Raw genomic sequence first — 17354 nt, 5'->3', positions numbered from 1 at the left:
GGGACGCGGTCTCAGCATGGCCCGACAAATGGTGGGTCAGTGTGCGCCCGGTATCCGAACCTGGGCTACCAGTGGCGGAGCTTGCGCACTTAACCACTATGCCGTGGGGCTGGCCACAATTTTTTGAAATAGTTTGAGAAGGGTAGGCATTAAATCTTCTTTGAATGTTTGGTAGAATTCTCCAGAGAAGCCATCTGGTCCTGGACTTTTATTTTTGGGTAGGTTTTTGATTACTGTTTAAATCTCCTTACTTGTGATTGGTCTATTCTGATTCTCTATTTATTTTTGGTTCAATTTTGGTAGGTTGTATGAGTCTAAGAATTTATCCACTTCTAGATTGTCCAATTTGTTGGAATATAGTTTTGCATAGTATTCTCTTATAATCGTCTATATTTCTGTTATAATTTCTTGTCTTTCATTTCTAATTTTATTTATTTGAGCCTTCTCTCTTTTCTTCTTAGTATGTCTGGCTAAGGGCTTGTCAATTTTGTTTATCTTCTCAAAGAGCCAGCTCTTAGTTTCATTGATCCTTTCTACTGTTTTTTCTTTTTTTCTGGTTTCTACTTTATTTATCTCCTCTCTAGTTTTTGTTATTGTTCTCCTTCTAGTGATTTTGGGCTTTGTCTGTTCTTCTTTTTCTAATTCTGTTAGGTGTAGTTTAAGGTTACTTATTTGAGATTTTTCTTGTTTGTTAACATGGGCTTATATTGTTATGAATTTCCTTCTCAGGACCATTTTTGTTGTATCTCATATGAGCTCATATGATGCATTTTCATTTTCATTTGTCTCCATATATTTTTTTGGTTTTTCCTTTAGTTTCATCCTTGATCCATTAGTTTTTCAGTAGCATGTTGTTTAGTCTCCACACTTTTGTCATTTTCCCAGTTTTTTTCTTGTAGTTGATCTCTAGTTTCATAGAATTATGGTCGGAAATGACGCTTGATATTATTTCAATCTTCTAAAATTTATTGAGGCTTGCCTTGTTTCCCAAAATATGGTCTATCCTTGAGAATATTCCATGTGCACTTGAGAAGAATGTGCATTATGCTGTTTTTGGATGGAGTGCTCCATATATATCTCTTAAGTCCATCTGGTCTAGTTTTTCCTTTAATTCCACTATTTCCTTGTTGACTTTCTGTCTGGATGATCTATCCATTGATAAGTGGGGTGTTGAGATCCCCTACTATTATTGTGTTGCTGTTAATTTCTCCTTTTAGGTCTGTTAATATTGCTTTACATATTTTGATGCTCCTGTGTTGGGTGCATATATATTTATAAGTGATAAGTCCTCTTGGTGGAGTGTCTCCTTTATCGTTATTTATTGCCCCTCTTTGCCTCTCATTGTCTTTTTCATCTTGAAGTCTACCTTGTCTGATATAAGTATAACAACACCTGCTGTATTTTGTTTGCCATTAGCTTGGAATATTGTCTTCTGTCCCTTCACTCTGAGCCTGTATTTGTTTTTAGAGCTGATATGTGTTTCCTAGAGGCAGCGTATTGTTGGGTCTTGTTTTTCTAATCTATCCTGCCACACTGTGTCTTTTGATTGGAGAATTCGATCTATTTACATTTAGAGTGATTATTGATATATTAGGGCTTTATAATGCCATTTTTATCTCTTGTTTTCCAGTTTTTCTGTATTCCCTTATTTCTCGTCCAATTTATTTCCAATTGCCAGTTCAGTTTGGTGATTCTCTATGATGGTTTTCTCCATTTTCTCTTTATTTATCATTTGTGTCTGTTCTGATTTTTTGTTTAGTGGTTATCATGGAGTGTGTATAAAAGATCTCGTAGATGAGATAGTCCATTTTCTGATAGCTTATCTCCTTAGTCTAAACAGGCGCCATCCCTTTCCTCTTCCCCGTCTAAGTTATTGTTGTCACAACTTATTCCGTTTTGTGTCGTGAGTTTGTGATTAAAATTAAATGATTACAATTACTTTTGATATTTTCCTTGCCTTTATTTTTAGTGGTATAATTAACTGGTTGCTAATCTGTTCTGATAGTGAGGTGCAATTTTCTGATTTTGTCCATCTACTTATCTCCTTGCTCAAGTCTTTGTAAATCCTTTTTTTTTTTTTCAGGTATGAGGGCTTTCTGACAGTTTACTGTAACAATATTGATAGCCATTGACCATAATTTCAACCAATTGTCCATAATATGGGAAAAATATATCATACCAAGTACTTTGAGATTGGGAAATATTGACAGTGATATTAAAATTCTAGCTACATGTTTAGTCTAATTTTTTACTGTAATAAAATATATAAAACATAAAATTTGCAATTTTCATAATTTTTAAGAGTGAAATTTTGGTTCAAAATTACATTTACAATGCTGGGCAACCATAGCCGCCATCTGTTTTTGTAACATTTTCATGAATCAAACAGAAAATCTGTGGCTATTTAGCAATAACTCCTCATTCTAATGCCACACAACTGGCCCTTGGGAACTTCTAGTCTACTTTCTCTCTCTAAGATTTTTTGTACTCTAGATATTTCACGTAAGTGGTATCGCAAAATATATGTTCTTTTGTTTCCAGCTTATTTCACTTAACATAATTTTTTCAAAGTTCATCCATGTTTTAGGATGTTTCAGAATGTCATTCTTTTTTGTGGTTGAATAATATTCCAATGTAAATATATACATACACCACACTTTGTTTACCCATTTAGTTCCCCAGACAGTTTTTCAAATAGGGAAAAGTGTTTGTCTACCACTCCATCTGTGGTTGAGTGGAAACACATTGTAGATGACTTGATCTTATTCATCTATGTAGGGCCTGCCTAAATGTCGATCATCTTAAATGTTTTCATGAACTTCACAACAATACTAATCAATATGCTAATCTTATGCTCTGACTCTAAAGATCTAGGGTCTCTTTGCATCCACAGGAGAAACAATCCCTTGCACAATTTTGAGGAATATTCTAGAATTCTCTAAAATATTCCTTAATTTTTGGGTAGGGGATTATGGTGGGTAGTTATCTTATATTTAAACTTACATGTCTGGTTCTTTATATTCCTTTGTAGGGAAGACCATTGGTCTTGACCCTGGTACCTGTCTATGAGGACTCTTGCACAGGAGGTGGAGGACTAGGCAAACTTTAAAGGCTAGATCCACTACCAATATCTCTTTAGTAATGTATGAGGTACTTTAATTTTATTTATTTATTTTTCCCCCAAAGCCCCAGTAGATAGTTGTACATCATAGCTGCACATCCTTCTAGTTGCTGTATGTGGGACACAGCCTCAGCATGGCCAGAGAAGCAGTGCATCGGTGAGCGCCCAGGATCCAAACTCGGGCCACCAGTAGTGGAGTGCGCGCACTTAACCACTAGGCCACGGGGCCAGCCCCTGCGGTACTTTAAAAGGTAGAGTCACACAGAATATCAGGACAAGTACTCAGGTATCTGATTCTAGAATTAATAAATTTTGATGTATGTCATAATAGTTTCACTTCTTAAACTAGAATGTAAACTGGTCATCCACTCTGGAAAACAGTATGGAGATTCCTCAAAAAATTAAGACTAGATCTACCATGTGATCCAGCCATTCCACTTTTGGGTATTTATTCAAATATTGTGAAAACACTAACGCAAAAAGATATATACACCCCTGTGATCATTGTAGCATTATTCACAATAGTTAAGACTTGGAAACAACATCAGTGCCCATCAATGGATGAATGGATAAAGAAGATGTGATATATATATACACAAAGGAAAACTACTCAGCCATAAAAAAAAAGATGAAATCTTGCCATTTGTAACAACATGGATGGACCTTGAGGGAATTATACTAAGTGAAATAGGTCAGACAAACTCAAATACTGTATGATTTCACTCATAAGTGGAAGACATAAACAGCAACAACAACAAATAAATACATAGATACAGAGATTATATTGGTGGTACTTGAGGGGAATTAGGAAGGGAAGAGGGAGAAAATGGTGACAGGGTACCTGTGTATGGTAATGGATGGTAATTAGACTTTGGGAGGTGAAAGCGATATAGTCTACACAGAAATTGAAACATAAGGATGTACACCTGAAATTTATATAAGGTCATAAAGCAATGTTACCTAAATAAAAATAAAAGCAGATTAGTTGATCATATACACATGAGTTTATTTCTGGGATCTCTATTTGTTCCACTGGTCTATGTGTCTGTTTTTATGCCAGTACTATACTTTTTTGATTACTATAGCTTCGTAATGTAATTTGATATCAGGAAGTGTGATGTCTCCAGCTCTGTTCTTCTTGCTCAAGACTGATTTGACTGTTTGGGGTCTCTTATAATTCCATATGCATTTTAGGATTGTTTATTCTATTTCTTTATAAATTGCATTGTAAATGGTGTCTAACTGACCTCAGAGTCAGGAAAGCAGCCATCCTGAATTTCTCCCTCTGGAGTCTTGGTCTTTAAGGATTTGCACTTCTCTGGGATCTCAAGGAAAATAAAATTGCTTGGCTAATGAGGAGCTTCGGAAATTGAGCCTCTAGGGATACAGAGATTGCAGTTTATCCGTAACCTCTTCTTTCAACAATCCTTCTGAAGAAGTAGCACACCTGTGCCTCCTCCCATAGATGATCCCTCTTGTTTCAGAGCCCAGTGGCTCACTCAAACTCGTTGCATTTCCTGAAGACAGATCTCCCAGATGGTACATTCAAAGGGGATGTCAAGCATCAATCTGCTACGATGCCAGCCAGGTAACTAAATGTCCCTTAGTCAATGTTTGGATATGAGGGCAGGTATTTTACTACAGGTTCACCCGGGGGAAGCTGTGAAGAGAGTACATACATCAGACGATTAGAACTAAGTCACACATGGTCTTCCTGCCTAACTATCTGTCATCTTCTTCTCATGTTTTCTTATACCTTTGCACCAAGATGCATGTACTTCTTATCTACTTAACTTGTACGGCGAGTACAATTTTCTTCCTGAGCAGATCTGCCTCTTCTAAAACAGGATGACTGTTAATAAAATTATCTCACATTTACTAGCATTCTTGTGGTGGTGGTAGCATGCAGAACAGTTGCTAAATTTCAATTCATTTACCTGTTCCTGGTCCTTGACACATCTTTGCATTATTTTTATTGCATGGAACAAAGGTTTTGGGGGATCCAGACAGAATCTTCAAGGTAGCTCCCTAGTCTATATGTTTCTTCTATAAAATTACCAAAATTTAAATAATCAGAATAATATAGATAGTGTAATTTTTGTGTGTGTGAGGAAGATTAGCCCTGAGCAAACATCTGTTGCCAATTCTCCTCTTTTTGCTGAGGAAGACTGGCCCTGAGCTAACATCAGTGCCCATGTACCTCTAATTTATATGTGGGACGCCTGCCACAGCATGGCTTGATAAGGTGTGTGTAGGTCTGCATCTGAACCTGTGAACCCCATGCCACCGAAACAGAATGCACGAACCCAACCACTACACCACTGGTCTGGTCTGTATATAGTGTAATTTTTTCAAAAACTGGCTACTTTTTACCCTTTCCTGAATTAACAAATGTTGACACTCTGCTATATCATGTTCAAGTCTTTTTACAAAGTAGCAATATACTTACAGAAGGCACCCTCTTTATGTTTCCATACACTCATCTCCTTCCCTTCTCAAGATGATGTTTGCCACTGGTGATGCTCCTGGTGTTGGATCACAGATTTGATTGTTTTGTTAACCTCTTTTTTCCATCAGATTTGTCAACAACAAGGAACCCAGAAACCAAACAGTTGTTTTAGGATTCCTTCTAACGGAAGTGACAGAGGATCCAGAACTGCAGTCTCTCATCTTCATTCTGTTTTTGTTCATGTACCTGGTCACCATCCTGGGAAACCTGCTGATCATCCTGGCTGTCATCTCTGACTCCAATCTGCACACCCCCATGTACTTCTTTCTCTCCAATCTGTCCTTATGTGACATCTGTTTAAGCACAACCACGATCCCCAAGATACTACTGAACATCCAAGCTCAGACTCAGAGCATCACTTATATAGGCTGCCTCACACAGGCCTACTTTGTCCTGATTTTTGCTAATTTAGAAAATTTTCTCCTTGTGGTTATGGCCTATGATCGCTATGTAGCCATTTGCCACCCACTGAGGTATGTGGTAATCATGAAACCCCACCTCTGCGGACTGCTGATTCTACTTTGTCTGTTCATCAGCATTTTGAATGCCCTTCTCCACAGTCTGATGGTATTGAGACTATCCTTCTGCACAGACCTGGAAATACCCCTTTTTTTCTGTGAAATTGCTCAAGTCATCAAGCTTGCCTGTTCTGACACCTTCATCAACAGTATCCTGGTTTATTTTGCAGCTAGCATATTTGGCGGTGTTCCTCCCTCTGGAATAATTTTCTCTTATACACAAATTGCTTCCTCTATTTTGAGAATGCCGCCAGAGGGAGGAAAGTATAGAGCTTTCTCAACCTGTGGGTCTCACCTCTTGGTTGTGTCATTATTCTATGGGACAGGTCTAGGGGTGTACATTAGTCCTGCTATTACACACTCTTCCAGGAAGACGGCAATAGCTTCGGTGATGTACACTGTGGTCACTCCCATGTTGAACCCCTTCATCTATAGCCTGAGGAACAGGGACATGAAAGGAGCCTTGAGAAAAATCATTGGGAGGGCACCTTCTTTTCAATGATTGTGTCATCTGCTTTAGGTGAGGTTTCTAGAATGATTATCTTGAAAGGAATACTGTGTGAGCCAGAAAGTTTGATTTCCATTACCTTCCTCTCCAAAATGACCAGAAAGCATAATGGCCAAGTGCATTTTAACTTGGGATGGAAATCTAATTTGCACTTTATCTCTATGATGTTTGTCAAGTGATTTCCAATCTGTAACCTCAGTTTCTGAGTCAGATTCCTTAGAAGGAGCACCTGAGTCAGATTGCAATAGTGATTTTGCAAGGAATGTTTTTATAAGAAGAGAACTGGATATGTTGGATATGGCAGGGAAAGAATCTAATCAAGATTGTGGTGATTGTTAGAGGCTGCTACTCCCTTATTCCATGGTTCTGGCCATGAGAATTTCTCTTCAGAGTTAGAACTTCTATGAGGAAAGGAAGCTGATATTTCATACCTCGATTCAGTAACCATTGAGCCCAGTCACTGGGAAACTGTAACTGGGTGAGGAAATGTCAACATCAACTATACTTAATTTCATTTTGTATAAAATCACATTATAAGATTATCTTAGTGGTTTGATGTGATAGGAGGTAATTGAACTTTATCAGTTAGGAGACTTTTGGTTGTATTAAAAAAAAGAAACTCTGACTCTAATATACTCAGACAATAAAGAGAGTTATGAGGTCATGGATGTGTGAACTAAATTTCTTGTGGTAATCAATGCACAATATATACATATATCAGATCACCACACTGAACTCCTTAAATTTATACAATTTTGTTATACCTCAGTAAATCTGGCAAAAAGTAGAGTTGTCTTTCATTGTAAGGGTTTCAGAGGTAGGGAGCACACAGGAACTGGACATTGAGGCTTCGTTCATTTCTCAATGTGGTGGCTTCTAGGAACAAGATCCTAGGTCTTGTTCTCCTCATTGTTTAGATGGTTGCAACAGTTGGAGCTGTCATATCCAGATGTGATCTCTGGAAGCAGAAAACTGACTGTCCTTCCCAGGGCCTATTGTTAATAGATGACCTGTTGTTAATAGATCTTTCTATGGAATCAGTTTCTTCATTTCATCGCTAAGAGTAGAATCATCAGCTCCTTCTCAATGTAATTATCTGAATGGGAAAAATTATTACTATGAGAGGCTTTGACTAACTCACCCTCTGGAATGTAATTCATGTTAAGAATTCAACCCCATAACCACGACAGACATTCACAACAATGCCTGGCACATAAAATGTACTCAGAAAAATTTAAGCATATCCATATCCATATGTTTTCCATATCTTGCTGATATTCATTAATCTAGTTACTATTTTGCTCACATATTTTTTTCATGTTGACTTCAGTATGAGATTTATTTACTATATTAGTAATATTTATCAGCAGCATTTTCAGGTTTGAATAACATAATCATATGCATAATTATTGTCTTGGAAGAGCAAAGACTGGTAATATTTTCCTCACACTTTGCTATGATTCATTCTTATTGATTTATTTGTAATAAATTAGTTTTTACTTTCTCCTTGGTCACCTCATCTTGCGGTGTTTCTCTGGTTGGAATCTCTACCGGATTCCAACCGGTAGAGATTCCGGTAGAGATTCCAACCAGAGAACATGGTTGGGTAACAAATTAATTGAATCATTGAATTTTTAGAGGATTGGCTGCAATCTTTGGGCTCTCCTGCAAAAATTTTCAATGTGTCTCTATCAATAAAATAGTTTTTCTATGGAAATGGACTTTATTTTTAGAAGGAAATGTTGAGTGTAAAATAGCACAGGAGAAAATGAAAGCTGCCAGGATTCGGAGGATCATTTCTTCCCAAATCAGAAAAAAGCAGGACCGTTAGTCAGAATCATTTCTCTGCATTGGTGGGTGAAAATTCTGGAAGTCTCCAAGGAGAATCAAGTGTCCAGAGAGCTTTCTGTTGTGGTCATCATGGAGGGGAGAGAGAGATAGACATTATGTTCAGCACCACAATTTGAGGTCAGCTCCCTTACTGGTGTCATTGTGTCCTGTGTTGCAGAGATTCCTGTATTAACTTCCACAGAGCACTCACAAAGATGATTCAGCTGTGGCTTTCGTACATGATGAAGGTTCCTAGACCTCACATAAGAACTAAAGACTTTGAAACTCTGCAGAGACATCAAAGGATTCACACTTTTAGTAAACACTTTCTGAGATTCTGCTGCACTTTGAAGTTTGAAATGCGTACCTTTAATACTAGAAACCTATGGAGAATGTATATTGAATCTGGAATACGAAGCCTTTTCCTAAATTTTTCCTGTTAACTTATATACAAAGTAGTGTATAAAATGTATCTATAGTTCTTAAAGAGCAGTAACATAATGGAACACATATACCTATGACCTGGGTGAAGAAATAAAGCTATGCCATCACCAGAGAATCCACTTGAAGTGTGTTCCAGCCATATTACACTCTCTCTCCCTAATGGCAAATGCAATACTGAATTCTGAATTTACAATTTATTTGGTGTTCTTCTATGAGGTTGAATCCTATGAAATTGCCTGTATTTGATCTTATTTACCCTCCAAAATGGCATTAGGAGTCAATGCTATTGTTTTATCACCCCAAATGTATTTCTCTCCAATTTGTAAATTGCCTTTCTTTCTGAACAAGTTGAATCTTAATATATGCATTTTGCGTCTTGACTGTTTTTCCATCTTTGTTCCTTTTTCTTTTTTGCTTGAGGAAGATTAGCCCTGAGCTAACATCTATGTCAATCTTCCTCTATTTTGTATATGGGTCACTGCCACGGCATGCCTGTCAAGTGGTGTAGGTTTGCACCGGGGAACTGAACCCATGAACCTGTGCTGCCAAAGCAGAGTGCACCAAACTTAACCATTAGGCCACAGGGCTGACCCCCATCTTTGCTCTTTTGAGGTTCAAAAGTGTTGTTGGTTTTAGCAGTAATTTATTTATTTTCAGTGCTCTCTATTATTGTATTATATAAGATGACATTACAAAATAAGTATCCCTGTGAAGTTGAAAGATATTTTGGTTGGTAGTTTTCTGCATTATGAATATATAAATCAGTTTAAATATGTCAAACCTGTTTCCCAGTGGGAAGAAGAGTGTTTTATTCCTGGGACAAAATTACTGGTTATATGGGAGTATGTGTTCTATGGATATTTCCAAAGACTCCTAACTGGTTGAACCACTTTTAACACTCATTAGAATTTTTTGGTGATCCATATCATCATCAACACATTTTCATTTATATTCATAATCTGGTGAGCATAAAAGTTATTTAAGTATTTGACATTTCTCTTATAATTAATGACAGTGAGTGTCTTTTCACAAATTTATGTGCTATTCAGTTTTACTCTCTGTTAAATATCTGTTTATAGTTTTTCTACCAAGCTGTTTATTTTTTTCTTATTAATTCTAAGCGTTCTTTATATAACCAGGATTTTAATCCTTGTCAGGGATACCCATTGCTAATTTATTCTTTATCTATATGGCTTTGTTTTTCATATCATTTACAGCATTTCATGAATGAACACAAGGGCTTTGTTTTAATTGAATTGATTTTTTTCTATGCTTTCCATAATGCCTTGTGCTCCATAAGTCTTGTTTATGAAAGCCTTACTCACTTGAATCTGAAGAATGTAGTTTTGGTTTTTACATTTGTGACATGAACCCACCTGGAATTTAGTTTTGTCTTTGAGTTGAGGCAGGAATCAAATTCATTTTTATGGTTCTGCATTTTTAATTAATAGTCTATTCAGTCGCTGAAATCCTGCTTCCACAATGAATAAACTGAATATATATGTGGTCAGTAGGCAGCACAACTGAGCCACATCCCCAGGAAAATTACTTTTACGTAGAAAACTAGTGGTTCACTCTGTCTTTCTGTGTCCCTGAGTAGAAAGTCTGATTTTTGCTCATCAACATCCAGAAAAGAACTGAATGTCATTCCTTGGTATTGGCACTCAAGTATCTAAAGTCCACTTGTTTATGTTTTGCAAATAGGGAGAGTTCTTTGTCTACCAGTGAAAGTTAAACTGGTAAGTTTCTACTTATTTTCCATTTTTCCCCCTAATATAACTAGGTAGGGGAGATGAGGAGACTGAGAAAGTGAATAACCAAGTCAATTTTACAGGCTACATCTGCAGTCTACTGGTGTCTCTACTCCTGTATGAAATATTTTAAAAGGCAAAGTAGTACAGAGAATAGGACAGATTCTAGAATTTACACTTGTGACCATATTACCATTACAATTATATTCTTAAAGTAAAAATAGTGTACATAAAGATGATATACACTTATTATTCTACTCCATTCCCCTCCTTTGCTTCCCAGGCGAGCAGTCTTGATGGTGGACAGTTTGAAGGTGTTATTTTAAACTGTCTTTACACATATGTATGTGTGTGTGTATGGGTGTATATATGTATATATTGTATGTATATTTATATACATACATATATATGCCATAATCAAATGCCCATAAAAATGAGAAGAGAAAATTAATTGTTATGTTATAAGACAGAGAAATATGTAAGATAGTTAAATTTAATGAACCAGAATGAAATGTATCAGGAGTAGTAAATCATGAAATGTATTTTTTTAAACACCAGTTTGTAAAGAATTCAACACAGAACAATAATGTTGTTTATGAATAGTATTGCAGGGGAGGAAAAAGTTTTTCCTGACCCTCTTTGAGTCACTAACTGGGTCTGCAAGTTAAACAGGCCAAGGAAGATTAACAGGAGAAAAGGATACACATTTATTTAATATAAGATTTATGTGACACAGGAGACTTCATAAGGAAATGAAGACCTGAAGAGACAGTAAGACATGAATATTTTTATGATAGGTTTGATGAAGAGTGGGGAAAAAGATGATAGGTCAGAGAATATGTGGTAAATGTAGTATAAACTAGAGAGAACTTAGCAAGGCTTGTTTGTTCGAATTCCTCTTGGTGCTCCTTTGTTTTTGGAGGTAAGGACGCTCCTTTCCTACGGATATGAGGAGGGCTTGCATGAAAGTTTTATGACCTATTTCAGGGAAAAAAGGTGTAAGAAAGTTAGAGTAATCTTCTTGCTTCTGCTGTTTTCTCTAACTCCTTCAGATTAAAATATTCAATAAACCAAGATGCCATAATTTGGGGTAGCATGTCCTGAACCCCATCAGTATCATACTAAATGTACTGAAAACCCAGAAAAGTAATATATATCAAGTTCAATACAGGGGTTCCATCTGAGGAGTGAAAAATGGTCAAGAATGTGGAAAATAAAATGAAGAGGAAGGAGGGACTTCAAATATGCATGTATTATTTTATTTCTTTATAAAAACAATGTAAGATGACAATATATTTTAATTTGATGGTGTTGAGTTGTGAATACTCAGAACTTCCTTGTGTTTAGTGCAATTTCTGATACATTTAAATGTTTCATCATCAAAAATGAAAATTTATATCATCTGCGTAGTTATAAAACTCAATTAAATTTCTTGTATTATAGATATTTTGTTAGCCAAATTACTTTTCTCTTTTAAATTTTCATGATTTGTTTTGATATACTTAAGTTATTTATTTTAATTGCTATATATTTCATCATGTATCCATGCCAAATTACCATTGATATTATTGACATTCATTTATGTGGTTCCTTCCCTCAGCTTCTCTACACAAGCAGGACTCTCACTGAGACTGTCAACACATCCATCCTTCCTTGAAATTTACTGTTGTCAAGCAAATAATGTTCTTTCTCTTCTCTTCCTTCACCTTGCTCCTCCCATCACTTTCCTCCCTATGATGAATCATGCCAGGTGATCCTGTCCTGTCCATGGGACAAAAAATAACTGCAGGAAGCATTGAGAGGGTCGCAGATGTCAGGCACTGTGCTGTGCTATTTATTCATTTCTCATCCTTGCAGCATTCCCACAAGGATTTACGATGGTTCCTATTTTACAAATGAGTATAGTGTAAATCTTCTTGCACAGTCGTTACAATTTCCTTGTTTACAAAGCAAGTGCTGGAGCCTGGATTCAACTCAGATGTGTCTGAGTCACACCAAATGATTGATGTTGCTGTGATGACTCCATGCTCAGGGCACAGAATTTCTCACTGGTGAAACCAAATTTTCCCAAGGCCATTCAACTCTAAATATTAGGGTATTAAAGAGCTGGTCACACCTTTGGAGACCTTTTCTAAACATTGGTTCATAAGAATAATGGACATATATATTGATGCAGCCAGAACTTAGCCAATCAACTCTTGTTGCTGAACAAAATTGGGGTTCTCTGCTCGATGAGGATAAACAAGCCAATTAATTATGGCATCAACCTGAAACTGGCAAACAGTTCACCATTGATGATTAAACAGCTAGTAAATACAGGGGATCAGAATTGGCCCCCACACGCACTAACTAACCAAAGTAGTTTGGGATGAAAGGCCATTACCATAGACATCTCTGGGTATCTGGGTGGGTCCATGCTAAGCCCATCCTTAGTTCTTATTGCCCTTTATAAAAGACAGTTACATTTGTAAAGAAAATCTCCATTTGTAAAGGCATCTTCTTCCCCATACCAGGAGGAGATGGCCTTACCTAGAAACTTATCAGAAGTTAAGGCGAGGACTTAAATCTGAATGATAAAATTACCCATGGTTAACTGTGCTGATTCTTACTAGGTTCCTATAGATGACGTCTCTCTGGAGCCTGGGTCACCATGGTAATGGGTGTTTAAGCTAATTTTTTTCAGGAATTGGAACCCCTTGTCCACTTCAGTCCAGTTGAGACCACCAACCCATCAACTGTAGCCATGCAGACATATGTCCGATAGGTGACTTTTTGACATCGGGAGGTTAAAGCTCCACCCTCAGGGCATGCTGATGCCACCATTTTGTGAACATGCATCCTACGAAGATTCACAAGCCTGACTACGCTTGCGCAGATCATCAATTACCTCATCTCTCCTCACCTCCAATCATTTCAGACCACCTAGTCCCCTACCCCACAAATATCCCTGAGTCCTTATTTTTGGGGAGCAGATTTGAGATTCATTCTCCCGTTTCCACACTTGGCTGCCTTGTAATAAGAGTCCAACTTTCAAGTTCCAGTCATGTCCTTCTCCTTGGGTTCCATGGGAAGGAGGATCTTTGGTTCTGCAGTCACTTCAGGTCACCACTTTTTTGTTTTGCTCATGCCCTGGCTATGTGACTTTGCAGATTTTCTGAAATGCAATTCCTAATCACTCTGTTAATAACAAATGGGATGAGTTGAACTGGTCCTGGAAGGCCCATGATTACACTCTTGCTGGTTTGGGGAAATCAGTGACCATATTGAAACCGAAGACCAACTCGCTTTTACTATACTCAGTTAGTTGTTTGTTTGCAAAAGTAGTTAGTTAATGCATTACTAAAACCCACCCTATTGATAACATCTCTGAAGCTTGGGTAACCATTACAATGAGTGATTAAGTTTTTCAGGAACTGAGTCAACTCCTTGTCCAGTTCAGGCCTGTTAACACCACAGACTCATCGACTGGGCTTGCACAGGTGACCAATAGGTGATCCTTTGGAATCAAGGGGCCGAAAACTCTGCCTTCAGATCCTGCTGACACCACCATTTTGTGAACATGTGTCCTGTGAAGAGCCATGAAACTTGACTATGCTTGCGCAGTTTATCAACTGCCTCACTTCTCCTTAACTCCAATCACCTGTTCCCACACTTCAGACCACTCCACCCCTTTAGCTCATAAATATACCTAATCCCCATTTTTTAAGTAGGCAGATGTGAGATTTGTTCTCCCACCTTCTGGCATTGCTGCCTTGTGAATAAACCTTTTCTCTACTGGAAACTCATTATCTCAGTGATTGGCATTTCATACAATAGGCAAAACAAACCTTGTTCGGTAGCAATTTTCTGGGTTATCTTATCTCAACGCAGGAAGTAGGCGTGCCATTGACTTCACCCTGGCTCATAAACTAGGGATTCTTGTAGGAGCCAGTACCCAAGCGACCCAGACTATGACGGGGCCTTACAGAAAAAAAAGGAAAAGGATCTGAATGTCATGATTGATTTTCAGTATTTATTTTTCTGACATTATCTGCTAATTTGGCAATTGAGACAGATGTGCCAAAACATGGAAGGAATAGGAAATGGATAAATGTACTGAGTATCGAAGGATTAATTTTTTCTATAATATGCCATAAAAACTCAGAAATAAAGGGTGGGTTGGGTCCCAGTGGGCTACATAGGAAGGAAATAAAGAAAAAGAAAAATAGATCTAGAAGTAATAACCTCTTAATGGAGATTAATTGTGACTCAAGTTAGTTTAAAGTTTAAAATAGTTTGGTGTCTGTTCCTACTACATTTCAAGTAAAAACGTGACTGGCAGCTAAACAGAAGAAAGAGTGCATGTGTTTATTTCGTAAAGTGCTGTGCATGGTAGGGAAGTAAGAAAATTCTAAAAATAAAGTCTAATTTTCTCATCTGTTGTGATGATCATCTTAAATACTTCACACTTAATAGGTGTTAGGGTCTCTGCTAAGCAAGTAGCAGATATTAAATTTTTTAAATCCCACAACTAACAAAATATTTGAAGTATCCACGTATACTTTGCTCAATTTCCGTTTTTTACTCTTAAGGCTGATTTAACAATATTCTCTGTTTTCCTAATGCTGAAACAACTTTCCTGTCAAGTAGCCTGGATGTTTGTGCTGTTTGTGTTTTTCTCTTTTTAGGATTCTGCTTAGGGCACACTAAAAAATCATTTCTGGGCTGGCCCTGTGGCTTAGTGGTTAAGGGTGCGCACTCCACTACTGGCAGCCCGGGTTCGGACCCTGGGCGTGCACTGACGCACCACTTCTTCGGCCATGCTGAGGCCGTGTCCCACATACAGCAACTAGAAAGATGTGCGACTATGACACACAAATATCTACTGGGGCTTTGGAGGGAAAAACAAGGAGGAGGATTGGCAATAGATGTTAGCTCAGAGCCGGTCTTCCTCAGCAAAAAGAGGAGGATTAGCATGGATGTTAGCTCAGGGCTGATCTTCCTCACAAAAAGAAAAAAAAAATCGTTTCTTTTTTTTCTTCATTTTTTTCAAAATTCTATGTATGTCACTCTTTCTCCAATGTTGTTTTTTGGAGTGAAAAAACGTGCTATTCATCACCTTTTGAGAAAAATATTTTTATCTTCAAGTAATTGGAGGGAAAACAGAGTCTCATCAACATAGTCATATATATTACATAGTGCACATATTTTAACGACCATAGTCGTAACAGGTTGGAGTTTCAAGTAGAATATTCAAATCTTGACGTCAGGTCCTGATTGTGAATCCTATTGAATGCTGTCAGCTCAATATCTCAATATCTGTGGGGTCAGAGATGAGATCTTGAAAATCAGAGAAATCATCTGAGGCTTTATTCAATTGGAAGTTTTCAAAAAGCAAGTGATGGAATCTGATTTACCCTTCAGGACACCTAATCATTTACTACTCAGAGTTCACATAGCGTGCCACATGGTAGTATGATGTCAACTCCAAAGTCTGGTAGCTCAAGTTCAAATCCTTTCACCACCTCTTTCAAGAATGCCATGAATCCATGTACCTATAACTTAAACTTATGTTAAGTAACATCATATTAAAGTGGGGTATGAGAAAACTACTCAACTCATCGATCTGTTGAGATCATAAACTTAGATAATATAAGTAAAGTGCTGAGATACATGCCTAGCAATAGTCACAGCTCCATCAGTTGTGGTGGCAAGAGTTTATAATAATGATTACTTTAGTGATATAATTTCTACTAATACTATTATTAATTGTAAAATTTAGAGAAAGAATCTTGTGATAAGAACCGCAACAGTGGGACATCAAAATGAAAACAGAAATTAAAAGAACAAGTCTTTGAACCCATTGGTAAAGACTTAACTGACTGCTGGCCTTGAACTCCCAGCCAGCCCTCTCTGCATAGCGCTGACGATTTGGGTCACTATCTGCTCAGGAAGTGTGCTGGGCATATACAAATTTTCATTTTTTTGCAAGAGTTTCAGGAGGGTTCTTGTTAGTTCTCCTTTAAATTTTGATAGAATTCTCCAGTGAAACCATCTGGGATTTTCTTTGTTGGGAGGTTTTGTATTACTGGTTCAATCTCTTTCCTAGTTATTGGTCTGCTCAGAATTTCTATTTCCTCATGATTCAGCCTTGGTATTTTGTGTGTTTCTAGGAATTTATCCATTTCTTCTACCTTATCCAATTTTTTGGTGTATTATTACAGGATTTTCTTATAACTCTTTTTATTCTGTGGCATCTGTTGTAAAATCTCCTATTTCTTTCATTTCTGATTTTAGTTATTGGAACCTCTCTTCTTTTTTCTAGTTAATCTTGCTAAGAGTTAGTTAATTTTGTTAATCTTTCAATAAACCAACTCTTAGTATTGTTGATTTATTATATTTTTTACTACTATCTATTTGATTGATCTCTTCTCTAATCTTCACTATTTTTTTCCTTCTGATAGCTTTGATTTAATTTTTCTTTTTCTAATTCCTTTGGGCATAAAGTTTGAATTTTGTTTTGAGATTTTTTCGTTTTTTAATATATGCAATGACCGCTATACACTTCTGTCTTAGCACTGCTTTCACTGAATCCTTCAGGTTTTGGTACGTTGCATTTTTATTTTCATTTTTCTTAAAGTATTTTCTTAATTTCTTTTTTGAGGTTTTTCTTTGACTCATCTGTTGTTTAAGA

The 17354-nt window shown here is 37.0% G+C and overlaps 1 protein-coding gene across 1 annotated transcript; it reads left to right on the top strand.

The window, feature by feature from the left end:
• Positions 1-4698: 4698 nt before the first annotated feature.
• LOC131394228 (olfactory receptor 7G2-like) lies at positions 4699-6650 on the top strand. Its single transcript, XM_058525444.1, has 2 exons — positions 4699-4709; positions 5699-6650. The coding sequence occupies exons 1-2, from the start codon at positions 4699-4701 to the stop codon at positions 6648-6650; spliced, it is 963 nt and encodes a 320-aa protein (XP_058381427.1).
• Positions 6651-17354: the final 10704 nt, after the last annotated feature.

This window comes from Diceros bicornis, chromosome 30, assembly GCF_020826845.1.
Source record: "Diceros bicornis minor isolate mBicDic1 chromosome 30, mDicBic1.mat.cur, whole genome shotgun sequence".
NCBI classification, from domain to species: domain Eukaryota; kingdom Metazoa; phylum Chordata; class Mammalia; order Perissodactyla; family Rhinocerotidae; genus Diceros; species Diceros bicornis.
Note: the sequence above shows the minus strand (reverse complement) of the source record. Positions and strands in the feature narration are given on the sequence as shown.